This window comes from Myiozetetes cayanensis, unplaced genomic scaffold (genome assembly GCF_022539395.1).
Source record: "Myiozetetes cayanensis isolate MyiCay16 unplaced genomic scaffold, myiCay2020 scf2-11, whole genome shotgun sequence".
Classification (NCBI taxonomy): Eukaryota; Metazoa; Chordata; class Aves; order Passeriformes; family Tyrannidae; genus Myiozetetes; species Myiozetetes cayanensis.
Genome location: NW_026087411.1, coordinates 26,703,899 through 26,717,294, shown reverse-complemented (window position 1 = coordinate 26,717,294; position 13,396 = coordinate 26,703,899). Strand labels below are relative to the sequence as shown.

The window sequence follows — 13,396 nt, the reverse complement described above, 5'->3', positions numbered from 1 at the left end:
CCAAAGCTTCAAAGGAAATAGGTTCTCAGTTGATAGACTGCATAACGAGTTTTGAAAAGAAAAGTTATGGTTAGGTTTGAGGTTGGCTCACACACTACTACTTGCTGATTTTCTGTTAAAGCAGAGAAGCCTGCAGAAGGAAAACTAAAATGCTAGTGTAGGACCCTACCTTTATCCAAGCTATGAGTAAAACCATGAGATTAGACTTTTAGAAGCGGAGTCCTCCTTATTGAGACTGAACAGAGCAGATCAACCAATGCGTACCTGGTTTCTCTGACTGGGTATTTTACTCTGCAGTAGGAAGGGAGAAAAATATGGACACACTTCAAACCGCATCACCCTGAGCACACAATATTCCTAAGAACCTCTAGGGGAAGCTGCACTTGTAAAAGAGCTCTAACTCTTAAACCTGCTGGAGTCAAGTAACTGAAGACACAAACCATCCAGTTAGCACTGCCAGTTCAGCACTGTTCACACAGCTTCAGATTATTTTAACTCCCAGCAAAAAAACCAGCCTTGAGTCTAAAAATGTAATGTTCAAGTGGCTTGCTAAGTCTTGGTAAACAGTTTCCCAGATGTCAAGTAGCATCTTTACTTCACAGATACTTTACATTTTACCACTGGAAGCCTGCCTGCCCCAAAGCCTCAACAGATCCTTTTGTGCAGATCGTTTTCGCTCTGGAGAAGCTACAGAGGCTTGTTTGGTCCCCCTGAGAGATACGCACTCTGACTCCATTGCTGACCCTTCCCAGACTCTCTATGGCTCTGCCTAAGCCACTTTAAACACTCAGCTTCCTCTCAAACATTAAAATAAAGAGGAAGGTAAGGATGAGTCTGAGTTGAGTGGTCAATCACATTTTAGGTTGAAAAATACGAGATAAGAAGGTCTTTAATAGTGCCTTTTTTCCATGTGTTTCTCATAAGTGCATGCATTATTAAAAATAGACTCTCCATTCATTCTCATTTAAAAACAAGCAAAAATAATATAGAAAATATGTAACCTTTGTAAACAAGTGGTTAAACCAGCACAGACAAAACTAATACAATAAGGAAGGTTGACTTCTGTGTTGAAATCTTAAATGTAATTATGTGCATTTGAATTAAGTTGGTGATTAACTTGAAACTTTCTTTTAGAGAGAGACACCAGGAGGAATAGCAAAAGTAGGCTAGAGATATATTGCGATGGAGACATCGATCAGTGGGAATAAAGAACAATTTGTACCTTCCAGTGAGGTTTCTGAGAAATTGAAAAATGTTTCTAGAAAGAGGGGTGAGCTGCTCTCCACCTACCAGAAGAACATGCAGTGAGGTCTAACTACCTAGTCATAATACCAGAAATTCTGGACAAACACAAGAATTCGTTCACAACCTGTTCAGCACACCAGAATCAGCAACTGATGGCTACCAGGAAGCAACAAACAGCCTGTCAAAGTTGTATTTGTAATAGAAGGCATTAGTGAAAGAAAGCAGAGCTCTTCAGTAACACAAATTCCAGAAACAACCATGCAAAAAGACTAACTCCCGGACGCAAGTCATTTAGAGTCTGAGATTTTTGGTTAAGCACCTTCTACTGTTCTCTGTTCAGACAGTGCCTGGCACAACCAGATCTCCTTCACTATGCCCTTATAGCACAAGAAGCATAGTTAGTGATGATGACAACAACAACTACAAAGTAGTTTAAGGAAAAGCTCTGGCAAACAGATACATTAGGAATCGAAGAGAAAGTTTTCATCCCATGGGATACTTTCCGTGAACAGATCTTTGCAAAGGGACACTACAACATAGAACAGAAACACAATTTTTCTTGCTGTACTGATTCTACCTAAGTTCAATGCCTGGAACAAATCCTCTGGATATTCTGATTAACAACTTGTATCTATGTTACAGATCTATCAAGTATGAGACACCAAAATGGCATTAAGAAACATACCCTGCTTCTACTGATACTTTTTTCATGCAGATCTTCTGCCATGACATGCCAATCAACAAACAATAATCATATTTGCAAACCTGAGAGCCTTCCAGTAACTGAGCTAAGAAGAACTGGGAAATCTCTTCCAAACTCATGTATTTTGAATCACATGTTAAATACATAACCTGATGCAGTCTGAATTCTAAGGACTTCTTTGTTGGCTATTTCAATGCAAAAGGCCAAATTATCAACCTAAACAAAATATTTCCCATTCACAAAATGCCATGACTTCAGACAACATCACCTTATGTTCCTCATTTTGTGCAACTTCAGTATTTTATAAGCAGATGAATCTGAAGATGAATGCATTGGAAGTTGAGGTGTTTTATTGCAATTCAACTGCCTGCTCTAAAATGGGGAGTCTGAAATTGTATAGAAAGACAATTGCATAAAACAAATTGGGACATCTAATGATAAACAGTCATTACAATTGATTTGACATGGTACATAAAGAGTTTTGAATCCTTATTAAATTTTTATTACATATTACCTCTAATAAACACAGTTAAGAAAAATACGTCAAGGTCATTCTGAAGTTGTCTGCAGTTGACTCAATACTGACATATTTCAAATGGTAACTTAATTTCTACGTTGGTAGAAAGCTATTGCAAGTATACATTTGTGTCACACATAAACCAGTAACTTCAAAGAAAGAAGAAATCTACAATGACAAATGCAGCAGGCAGGTCACAAGCTTTTAAATATAGCAGCACCTGCCTTTCAGTATATATAAAACTGACTTTGCTGAAAATGTTTTTAATCATTCCTCAGGCAATTTACCTCTCTCATCCACTTGCTGGCCATCTGTTATTCCAGTTCATAAACTAATCAATGACACAATGTATTAGTTTATGTTTTGAACTTTCAGCCTGCATTTGGATCTTGATTAGCTACACTGGAGCTCTTGAATATTTCTCAGCTAATTCAAAAAATTTTGCTCACAGAACTCTATAAGCACTAAAGGAAAAAAAAAAGAAAAGACACTTCCAAAGTATGTCAATAAAACAGTCAATGAGTGCACTTCAGTCTAGAAATAACGGATGTGCTACAGCAACACTGAATTAATACAGCAAATCGATATGACCTTGGACAAGAAGCAGCACTGAAGAAATGAGTAACAGAATGTCTTACAGATTCTCCTGTTCACTGACAGACTGATACACAGACACAGCCTTCCACATAGCCCAGGCAGAAGTTCAAGATACAAGACTAGAACCTGTGCAATGATTAGATCCAATTTGCAAAGTAACAGAATAAATAGGATGGATCTTTCCCAAGTTAATTCCTCCTTACAAACATGCGTCTACTATAAACTTGGTTTTTCTTATAACTGCATACATAATGTGGAGTCACCAGATGTTTGGTTAATAGCAGGAGTGACTGATTACATGCTTTGCAAGACTGATAAACTATACTGATAGAGTAACAACAACAGCAGCCATGCACATTTTCATTTGGTCTCCCAGAAGCAAGCTATCAAAAATGCTTATTCTTGAAGATGTATGTGCTTGCATATGGCACAGTACATGGCTCAAAGAATTATGTAAAAAATTCCAACTCATGCCATTGGTTGCTATGCCAGGTTCAGAGAAGCCACAATTGTTTGTTTGATCTAAGGGATTTGCTTTTGAAATATCCCTTAAAGTTCTGAGTGGGCACTTATTGTTTGTCAACACTTAAAAAATCCAACAGAAGTATTAGAATTATTTAAAAAATTCTATCAATAGAACTTTAATGATTAAGTTTTGCACTTATTTTAGGCTGTGAATGGATACTTTAGTGCATATCTACATTTGGGAAGTTTTCACTGATACAGTTGCTTCCATTCATAGGAAACAAATATGGATTTACTCTGAATGAACAAAGCCCTTTCAAATAAAGTGAATCTGCAGAAGGAAATAAATCCACATTTCAACTTTGGCAAAGCAAGTGTAAAGAGGTGATTCAGAGGTGTTACAGAAATACTGGTTCCATAGTTCAAAACGGAGAATGAAAAGCTGTGTTTTAAAAAGGTGTTTTCTCACCCTCTTCCTATGTCAACATCACCAATGCACGCTAAAGTATTTTGCAGAACGGATTTTGAAGCGCAATATGGGAATCTGCAAATTTTAGCAGAAAAAAATTAAATCCTGACTGTGGAGAACATCACCTTCTGTGTGACAGTTTATTTAGCATTTTCTTTTCAGTATGTGGGCCAGACAGTTCCTACTACAGAATTTACAAAAGATTGCTAGAATAAATAATTACTCACCATCCCTCTCAGTGCAATACAAACATTTAGAAGCTATAAGAAGGCTCCAAAACAGCACTGAATTGAACAAATGGAATGGAACAAGTTCTAGAAAATTATGTATTCAGAACAAATCTAAATTCCCTGAGGTGTGAACAATCCATTGGGATGAGCTGGCTGGGCTGCAAGACATGCAGCGGAGAGCAGCCTAAAAGCCTTGAGCTTTCCAGGCTGCCTCCTGAAAAGTGCACTCACTGTTTACTGCTGGAGAAGTAGAACTTCCCCTTCAAGTGGCTTCTGAAAGCAATTTCACCATATAGAGTGGCAGAGAAGCTGACACAGCTCTATAACCTCCTATGGATTTGTAGTTTGGTTTTAGAATGGAAAAAAAATTGCAAGTAGCAAAGACAGCAACTCTACTGTTCTTTCTACAGTTCCACATAAAAATATCTGCTAGATGCTGATATTGATACATAAGGTTGGCTTTCAAAAGGTCTGTCTCTGCCCAGGGAGAGGCAGAAATACTCTTTACCTCCCTTTGTAACCTGCCATATTTCCATTTGTTCTGTACAACTAAGCTACAAAAGTAATGACAGTCCATGAATGATTCACTTTAGACAAGGAGGGGAGAAGGACGACGAATTGTATACTTTTGTTGAGAAAGCTAACTTATAACAATGAACTGTTTTCATCGTTGTGCCATGCAAACGCAAAGAGTGCAAAGGGATAAGCAATCCAGCAGCTGGGACTAAGGAAAAACTGAATTTTAAGAGGTATATGGTAGCAACATAAGTTTACTTTCAATTTATATACCAATTTACTCACACAAGGGTTCATTTGGAAAATTAGGACTTTTGCCTCTTAGAGGCAGTGTAACAACGTTCTCTTGTCCATATCAATGGATTCAAGTAATCCTAAGTCAATTATACTAAAACAGAATTTGGATATCTGTCTTAAAAAATGTTTCAGAAGTGCCAAATAACTGAAATTACATTATTGACTGCTGATAAGTAGAGACCTGCTTATATCACCTAGAAGAAATAAGTCTAGTTTTCAGTACACAGCACTACAAGACAATAGTGGTTGGTGAGTATATACTACATTTCAACAGCTGAAATGTTTTACTCTTTTTTTAAGAAATACTGGTAACTGAGAAACATGCAATTTGACTGCTTCCTCCAGTTAAAATTATTGCTACAGGTATTTTTATTTTCATAAATTGCCATTTATTTTCCCTCCAGAATTCCAGGTGAAATAGTGATACCCATTTGCTATGCACTCTGTCACTATTCACAACGAAGACTGGAGTTCAAAAACAAGATCCTGGTTAACAAATTAGGTCAGGAGTGGCAATCACCTCAATCAACCCTGACCACTCAAAGACATGCACTTAGTACAACCTTGATCTTATGTTCCTTTTATATTCAAGAAATACAGATCAAGTACTGTGAACTTACCCACTGGAATTCATAAAATACATATCAGATGTATTCTCCTTACATACATACATACATATGTATATGTGTACATATACATAAAATGAAAGAGGCATTTTTGAAACACATAGAATAAAACTACTTCTCAGGTGTTTTAGGTGTTTTTATTCACTACACAAAGATCCATGCAGTTGTTATGTTACACTAGATGCTTCACTAAGAGGGCTGAATATCCAAAATCAGCTAGACCACGGTCCTAACAAAGGAGTCCAAAACCAGGATTTCATAACATCACACAACAAAACCAGTTTACAAACTGTTGTACAAACCTGGTCCAATTTCCCTCGTGAGGAAAATTGTGACTTTACTAGAGAATTCTGCAATACTTCTACACAACACTTTTCCACAGTTATTTAATTGCACGGGAAGCTCTAAACATATATAGGTTCTATTACACTTCATAAGCACCAACCTCTCCAGAGTTCTACCAAATTCACCCAAACTAAAGCCTCTTGGTCTTCCTGAGGGTTTTCCATGACACAACGTTTCATAAGCTGTTTTCCCTCCCTTTCCATTTGAGTGTTCCCCTTCAACACTAATGTAGTGACACAAATTCTAGTTCTGCAGATTTCTTTCCAATCCCTTTTAAGTGTCACGGGGTAACACACCACATAATAAAGGAGTCATTACCACAGCCATTTTTTATTGTCTTGTACAAAAGGTTAGAGAGTTCTAAACAACTTTTGAAGAACAACATAACACAGTTCTTCCTGCCTGCTGAAGGTCTGACACACCTGAATGCATCCTGTGATGAAATACTAACAGTATGCTCATCTGGGTATCAATTACCTATCAGTGGATGGTTGGAAGAACATGTACCTGCCCTATGACATAATCAGATCAATGCCTTTAACCACATTTCAGTTGATCATTATCAGGCCAGTTAGAAAGATAGGTGGAAACTAGTATTTAACTGAGATTTTCTTCAATATACAGGAAGAAAAAAAAGGTAGAGCATATCTTACGTGGGTACAAAATGTGGCTGTAAGATAAAGTTTAAATAATAGTTTCCTTCATTTTTAAAATTCAGGATTTATAGCAATATGTATTTTTGTTAAGCTACTGCTAGTAATTGGTCAGAGTGCAGCAATTCATTACAGAGAACAGAAAGATAAACATGCTGTTTCACTGTTTCTCAACTGTGCCAGGTAAAATAATTTCATTTCATAGCATTTTCGGTTTCAGGTTCTGTCAGGGTTTATGTGAATCTTCCTTATGTACTGTGAACCAACAATAACCTTGTTTAGCTGAGCTCTATGAGCTCCTGGGAGAAGCTGATCAAAGCTGATCAGTGGACATAAATTAAAATAATCAAACCCAAACCAATCATCTGGGCCATTTCAGCAGATCAGGCTGTCATCAAGTGCATGACTAAAATACAGAGATTTGCTTTTTCATAAATTATCTTATTCCCACCATATATCATTTGACTGTGTTCAAAGTTAACCACAGAAAATTATCTTTAGATTTTTTTCTTAAGAATTTAATAAATTCTTCTCTTCTATATTTGGGTTTTTTTCCAACATGTAACTACTGTGTCATAAAAATGAAAACGTCTCTTAAAATGACAACATTTTGGTCATTCCTTTACTTGAAAAAGAAAATATTTAGTGGAAAAATACCAAATATTAGAATAATTTAAAAAGCAAATGAACTCTATCTCCTCAACTTTGACATCTTATCATTTCTACCTACATAACGGTTAGCAGTCTTCAAAAAAAAAAAAAAAGATTCTGGAAGTTTCTCTGGAAATTAATCCTACTAAACTATTGTCAGTTCTTTACTGGCCTTTTAGCTGGTATTATTACCATTAGGGATTAACAGAGTAAGACAGAACTACAACTTGCTTATTGACTCACAGGCAGATACATCAGAATGTGTTCATTTTAACTTGATCTCATACAGATTTAAGAGTATAGCAGCACACACCTCCTCTAACACTTCCATTACAGAGAACCTGAGAAGATTCCATTCATGAAAAAATAAGATAAAATATCGAAAGTCCCTACCTTCACCTGATGATCCTGAAAGGTCTATGATGACATACACTCTCCCTTCTGGCTCCAAGTCAATCTGTAATCAAGAAAAGAATTAGAAAAAAAACACCTTAGAATGGCTCCCAAAGCAAGTGATTGCACATGCAGGAAACAAAAAGTTTCCAAACATCACAAAGCCAAGGTGTAGGCAGGACACGCTGACTACCAACAGAACCTCCTTTTGCAGAGAGGTGTTGGAGACCCTGTACCTTCACTGGAGTAAAACAGAAGTGCAACACTTGGAAAGTTGGGCATCAGTGAATTTTATGTATGGAATATTTGAAGCACTGTTCTGCCATACGTTTACACCACTGTTTGCAAGGAGACAAGGAAGAAAGTTTAAAAAAACTGCTACAACTGAATAACTTTTTAACTGTAATTTATACTGAGTCCAGTTATGCCAACGTGGAAAACAACACTGTGACCTATTCAGATCCCAGCAAGACAGATCAGCTCTGGTCACAGAATGGGGCAAATGAACACACACAGCTTGTAGGGCCGGTTAACACGTGTTTATAATACTCCCTTTGTATCCCCACAGGGAAAAAGAAATACATGCTTTATCCTCTTTTTCTGAAACACAAAATTTGTTTATGTCGGCATCATTGTGGTAGATTTTAAGGAGCCTTTGCTCTTGTGGAGATCAGTTTCACTCTGTATGAAATACAGGTGCCCAGTATTAAACTGTCATATTTCCAAGATTTTGTGTGCTGTGAGAATAAGCTCCTGTAACTTTTAGGCACTGCAATGAAGAGCTCATTACAAATCTTCCTGTATTTCACCATGTTTCATCAGCAATTCTAAATATGGCTGGATTTGAGTACTTCAATGTTGTGCCACATATTAAAAAGATTTTTGCCACCACCTCTCTCTCAAAAATTAAACGGTAACTAAAACATTATGTAATCAATAGCTCTTGTTGTCACATAGCAGTTGTCACGCCATTTCAGAGACTGAGTGATGCGATGTGACTTCCTTTAATACAGTATTTTCAACCTATTTTAGTAAGAAAAGCACACAGATAAAATTTGTGTGCCTGCTGCCAGGGTGCCTCAAGGGGCCTTGTCTGCCAGGACCCGTCCTGTGTCTCACCACTTCATCCTGGAGTGGGTGGTCAAGGAAGCACCAGGGCAGCCCCAGCCATGGCCATCAGGTACCTCCTGAGGATGGGGGTAGGCAAGGGCCATGCCCTGGACAGGATATATGCTCTGCTCTCCATGACAAAAAACCCCAAACTTGCCTGGTGCTTCTGCTACTCTGAGGCAACCACACATGGAGCTTGGGGCTGGGAACAGGCAACCTCCCTCCCACCTCATCACAGCCTTCCTCTTCCTCCTGTGCCTGCCCCCTGCTCTGCTACAGCAGGGGAAGGTGGTCTTGTTTTCTCCATGTGAGCAAACAACACCGAGTGCCCCCCCTCCTAAGTCCAGAGTGACATCAGGGCACAGCACTAGGGCAGCATGAGGTGATAACCAGGAGATCACCGATTCACACTAACAACTTAGGAGACCAATCGATTGGTCTTGGCAAATTAGCAAGTAAATAAGGAAAAGAAGGAGGCAGCAGAACATCTGAGCTATGCCAGGCTTTGCCAGCCTATGTTCACTGGGCAGCTTCATGGGGCCATGTTTTTTGTGTCTAGGTTTCTCTCAGCACCCGAGAGGACCTTTACAAAAGGGGCACCTCAGCCTTCTCCCCTCTCTTTGGCCACGGCTGCTGAATGCATCAGGGCAATGCAAGCTCCTCCTTCCACTGACCAGCTTCTCACAGAAATGGTTTCTCTGTCCTTCAAGAGTGAGCCGGTAGAGGAGTTCACAGGTCCGGCTGATGTCATCGGACCAGTGGATCAAGAAAATGATCTCAGCAGCTGTATTGTAAATAGATGAGGCAGGAAATAGGTGTTAGCAAGGCCAGGGTTGCTCAGAGGAGAGGAAAATGAAAGTGTGGTTGGGTGGCTTTTTTATAAATAATAGTGTTGAATATTCAAGTAAAGACATTTTTAACAATTTCTGAATTGGCTGCAGGAGTTCTGTGGGGGAGGTTTTAGGGCTTTTTTGGCCTTTTTTTTTTTTTTTAATAAAGCTGCTGATCTTGAAAGACTGCTCCTCTCCCTTTGCTATTTTTAAATAAGAAAAATATTAGAAGATCAGAGGCACAGGTGGATGAATAGACTTTGATGTCTGTGCTGAGGGAGGCTTTTGAAAAACTGCTATAGCACTCAGCAGATGGCTGTATTAAAGACAGATATGTCTAATGCTCTGTTTGTCTCAGCACTATACGCTGTTTGTTAAGCTTTCAGTAACATACTTTATGCAGTTCAAATCCCAGCGTGCACGCACGTACACAAAACTCCAACACGACCCCCAGAAGAATCAGGCATCTGGAGGAGTTAGTGACCACCATCACAAAATCTCTCTTCTGCCCACTTAATTACAAACAGTATTGGAAGCAACTCAGGAAAAAGACTGGAGCACTGAAACCAAGTTTCCATTACCCATCAAGTGGACTGTTTTCATTTACATTTTATTAGAAATGATGCTTACTGGTTTTGAATTGGAAATTTTGCTGATGCTTTAAACAAAATGAACTATTTTTAAAAAGGAGTCTCTTTTACAAAGAGAGTGTGTTTTAGTCTTAAAATATTCTAATGCCAATAAGAATGAAATGGACATTCTTATCTTTATATTTATAAAATACCCACATTTCATTTCAGTGAGTACCTGTGCTGGCAATCTCATCAGTCACACCAATTAGTACTTTTGCCAGAAGCCAGCAGCTCAGCTGCCTCAGTTGACCTTACATATAAAAAGAACAACCCAACAAAAGCAGAATCCCCTAAACTGATAAGAATCCTTCATTTTATCTGAGGTCTTTCATTTATCAAGGCAAATGGAGAATAAAAGGGGCTGATTCCACTTTAATTTTTTGTTTAAAAATTCTAATTTAATGCCTGGAAACATAATGGAATAAATACCTCCAAAATACTCAGATTACTAGAATATGCATTCCTTTTCTTTCAATCTGAACCTTAAACGACGCTTAGACTCTGCAGTGTCATTTTATAAATAAGTAAGAAAAGATGCATACAGCAAAATCTAAGGTTTCCATGTATTTTTCACCAAGTGTCCTGAAAGTTATGACATGTGAAATGCTCTTAAGACATATGTAACCAGAAACAGAACGACTGGTCAATGGCAGACATTCAGCTGACTATAACAGACATCCTTGAATGCAACGGAAACAGTCTGATCATGGCAATTCTGATTCTGACCCTTCTACTTGATGAAAAATACTCCCTCTGAATGCAGCCAAGCTTTTATACATGCAGAGAGACACTATGAGAAGATATCTAAAAAGAGATGACTGTTCCAAAGCAGAACAGAGAACAAGGCAAGATGCAAACTAGGGATGGGATGGAGGACTTGATACAAAAGCAGCTTTCCTGCAAGCAAGATACATTGCAAAATTTGCGCCTCGCAAATATACGTCACATTTTCCATGTGCAGCAAAACATGCAGTAACTATCATGGAGCAAAATGTTTGATCATCAAAGCATTTCATCCTGTTACTGACCCATGCTACTGCTGTGACTTTTGCTAGAATACAGTTTTAGCATGTGCAAGTACAAATAATTATAAAGGTACTTTAAACAACTTCTATGTTGTTCCAATAATCCATATGTGGCAGCATACTGAGATGAGTACAACCATTGCTGGAAAGCAGTACAGATCATCAAAAACTGCAGGCATGAATAAAACCTATTAGTAGCCTGTTTCAGGGAACAAAAGGCAACCATCCATAAAACCAGACATACTTTCAGAGGAAAAAACCCGTGTTGAAACCAAGGCCAAGCTTCAGCATATTGAAGGCATTTATACAGCTTCACAGTCATTAATGGATTTTATTTTCAACACCCTTCTGAGACAGTTCCCCATCTGCAAAATGGGATACTCCCAAAGGCACAAGCTAGACTAAATGACTTGCCAGAAAGTCATACAAGAAGTCTATGGTTAAACAAGAAAACTTTGGTCTCTGGAGGCCCAGACTGCCCACTGGACCATTTCTCCTATTTCTCAGTTAAGCTTCACTTGCTTAAGTGATGCACATCCTGTCTTCCAGCAGTACCAGAGACTACCAAATCCTTTTTTTTTTGGAACAGCTTTAATGGATACATATCTAGGAGCCAATTTCCTTTCTTCTCCATTCAGTTAATACTAATCTGTAAAAACAATACAACCAAACAAAAAATGGTTTACATATTTCTCTTCATCATTTCAAAAGCATCACAGTTCTTGGGCAACTCTGGAATAACATAAAATTCAATCAAACTATGCAGAAGATTGTGAAAATGGTTTAGTATTTTCTCAAGGTTTGTTTTTTTTCAAGTTTTTAACTCATATGCATTCTTCTGAAAAACTGAGCCCTAAGCTCAGCTACAAGCTTACCTTTTTCCTCCTCTCAAGTGCAAAACATTAATTCCCACCCCTAAAAATATGAAACTTGGACAGAATTCTCTTGGACTACAATTTTCTAAGGTAATCACACACTTACTCTAACCTTATACAGATGAGGAAGATTAGAATATGATATGAAAATACTCAAATTGCACTGATGCTTCATATTTGAATATGAATAAGCCTAAATAATTCTGTCAGTATTTGAGTTGGGGTTTTGTTCATTCTGTTTGACAGCACCAGCACAGCTCTATGGAGCAAACTGAGACCTGCTGTAAACAAGTAATAAACTACTGTTTTCAATGGCTCAGTGCTCCATTGTCATGGGTTTTCATTTGATCTTGTATGTTCCAATACAAGAACGTCACCTAAGACTGAGTGCACTGTACTCATTTAAAAGCCAACTTGTTTCAAGAGGAATTTAAGGACAGTCATTGACAGAAATGCAGATCTGACATAAAAAAGGAGTAGATAAATGCATTTTCCATAACTGAACTTCCCAACAGCACAAAGGTTGAGTCAGTTCTACTCTGATCTTCCTTTAGCTAGACAGTATATGAAACAATGCAAAACCCCTTTAAACTAAAGCTGTTGAGGATTCTGGCAACAGTATAAACCTAAACAGACTGTATAAGCCACAGAAACAGAAAGAATTAAATCATAAAACCTGCTTTGCACCTCTTCTTGTGATGCTCTACGATTATCTGATACTTGGGTAGCTTCAAGCATAAACATCCACGCACATGATCTGTTACTGCGGATGGTTATTTGAGTCATGTCAGACTTGAGAAGTCAGTATGTTTTAACCCCTACTGAGCACAGCACAACAAAGTTTCTCATTGAACACACAACTTCTCTGAAACAAAAAGAGAAGAGATTGTGCTTGAAGTGCTGTTAGCTGCAAAAGCTGAAGGGGTGTGTGAGGGTTTCATTGGTCTGCTATTTTTAGAGGCATTTACTTATCCCATTTTGATAAAATATTATCTGCATGAAAATGCATAAGAAAATCACAACACTTACAATGTAATAGAAAATGACTGGAAACAGTCTGAGCTCGTCTTAGCCACAAGATTTTTTTGCTTCCAGTTTAGACAGCTAATACAATACCTATTTTAACTTATTAAAAAAAACCAAACAACAAACACATTAACAGTGATATTTTTCAATATAATCAAAATGACTAAAGCCCAAGTTATTTAAAAACTTTC

General features: G+C 37.9%; 1 protein-coding gene across 2 annotated transcripts in view; it reads right to left on the bottom strand.

The window, feature by feature from the left end:
* Positions 1 to 13,396, bottom strand: part of PRKCE (protein kinase C epsilon) — a 282,503-nt gene that overhangs the window by 177,369 nt on the left and 91,738 nt on the right. For both annotated transcript variants that reach the window (XM_050314608.1, XM_050314607.1), the window contains exon 2: positions 7,708 to 7,771. In XM_050314608.1, the coding sequence (XP_050170565.1) occupies positions 7,708 to 7,771 (64 nt within the window). The remainder of the gene's footprint in view (positions 1 to 7,707; positions 7,772 to 13,396) is intronic.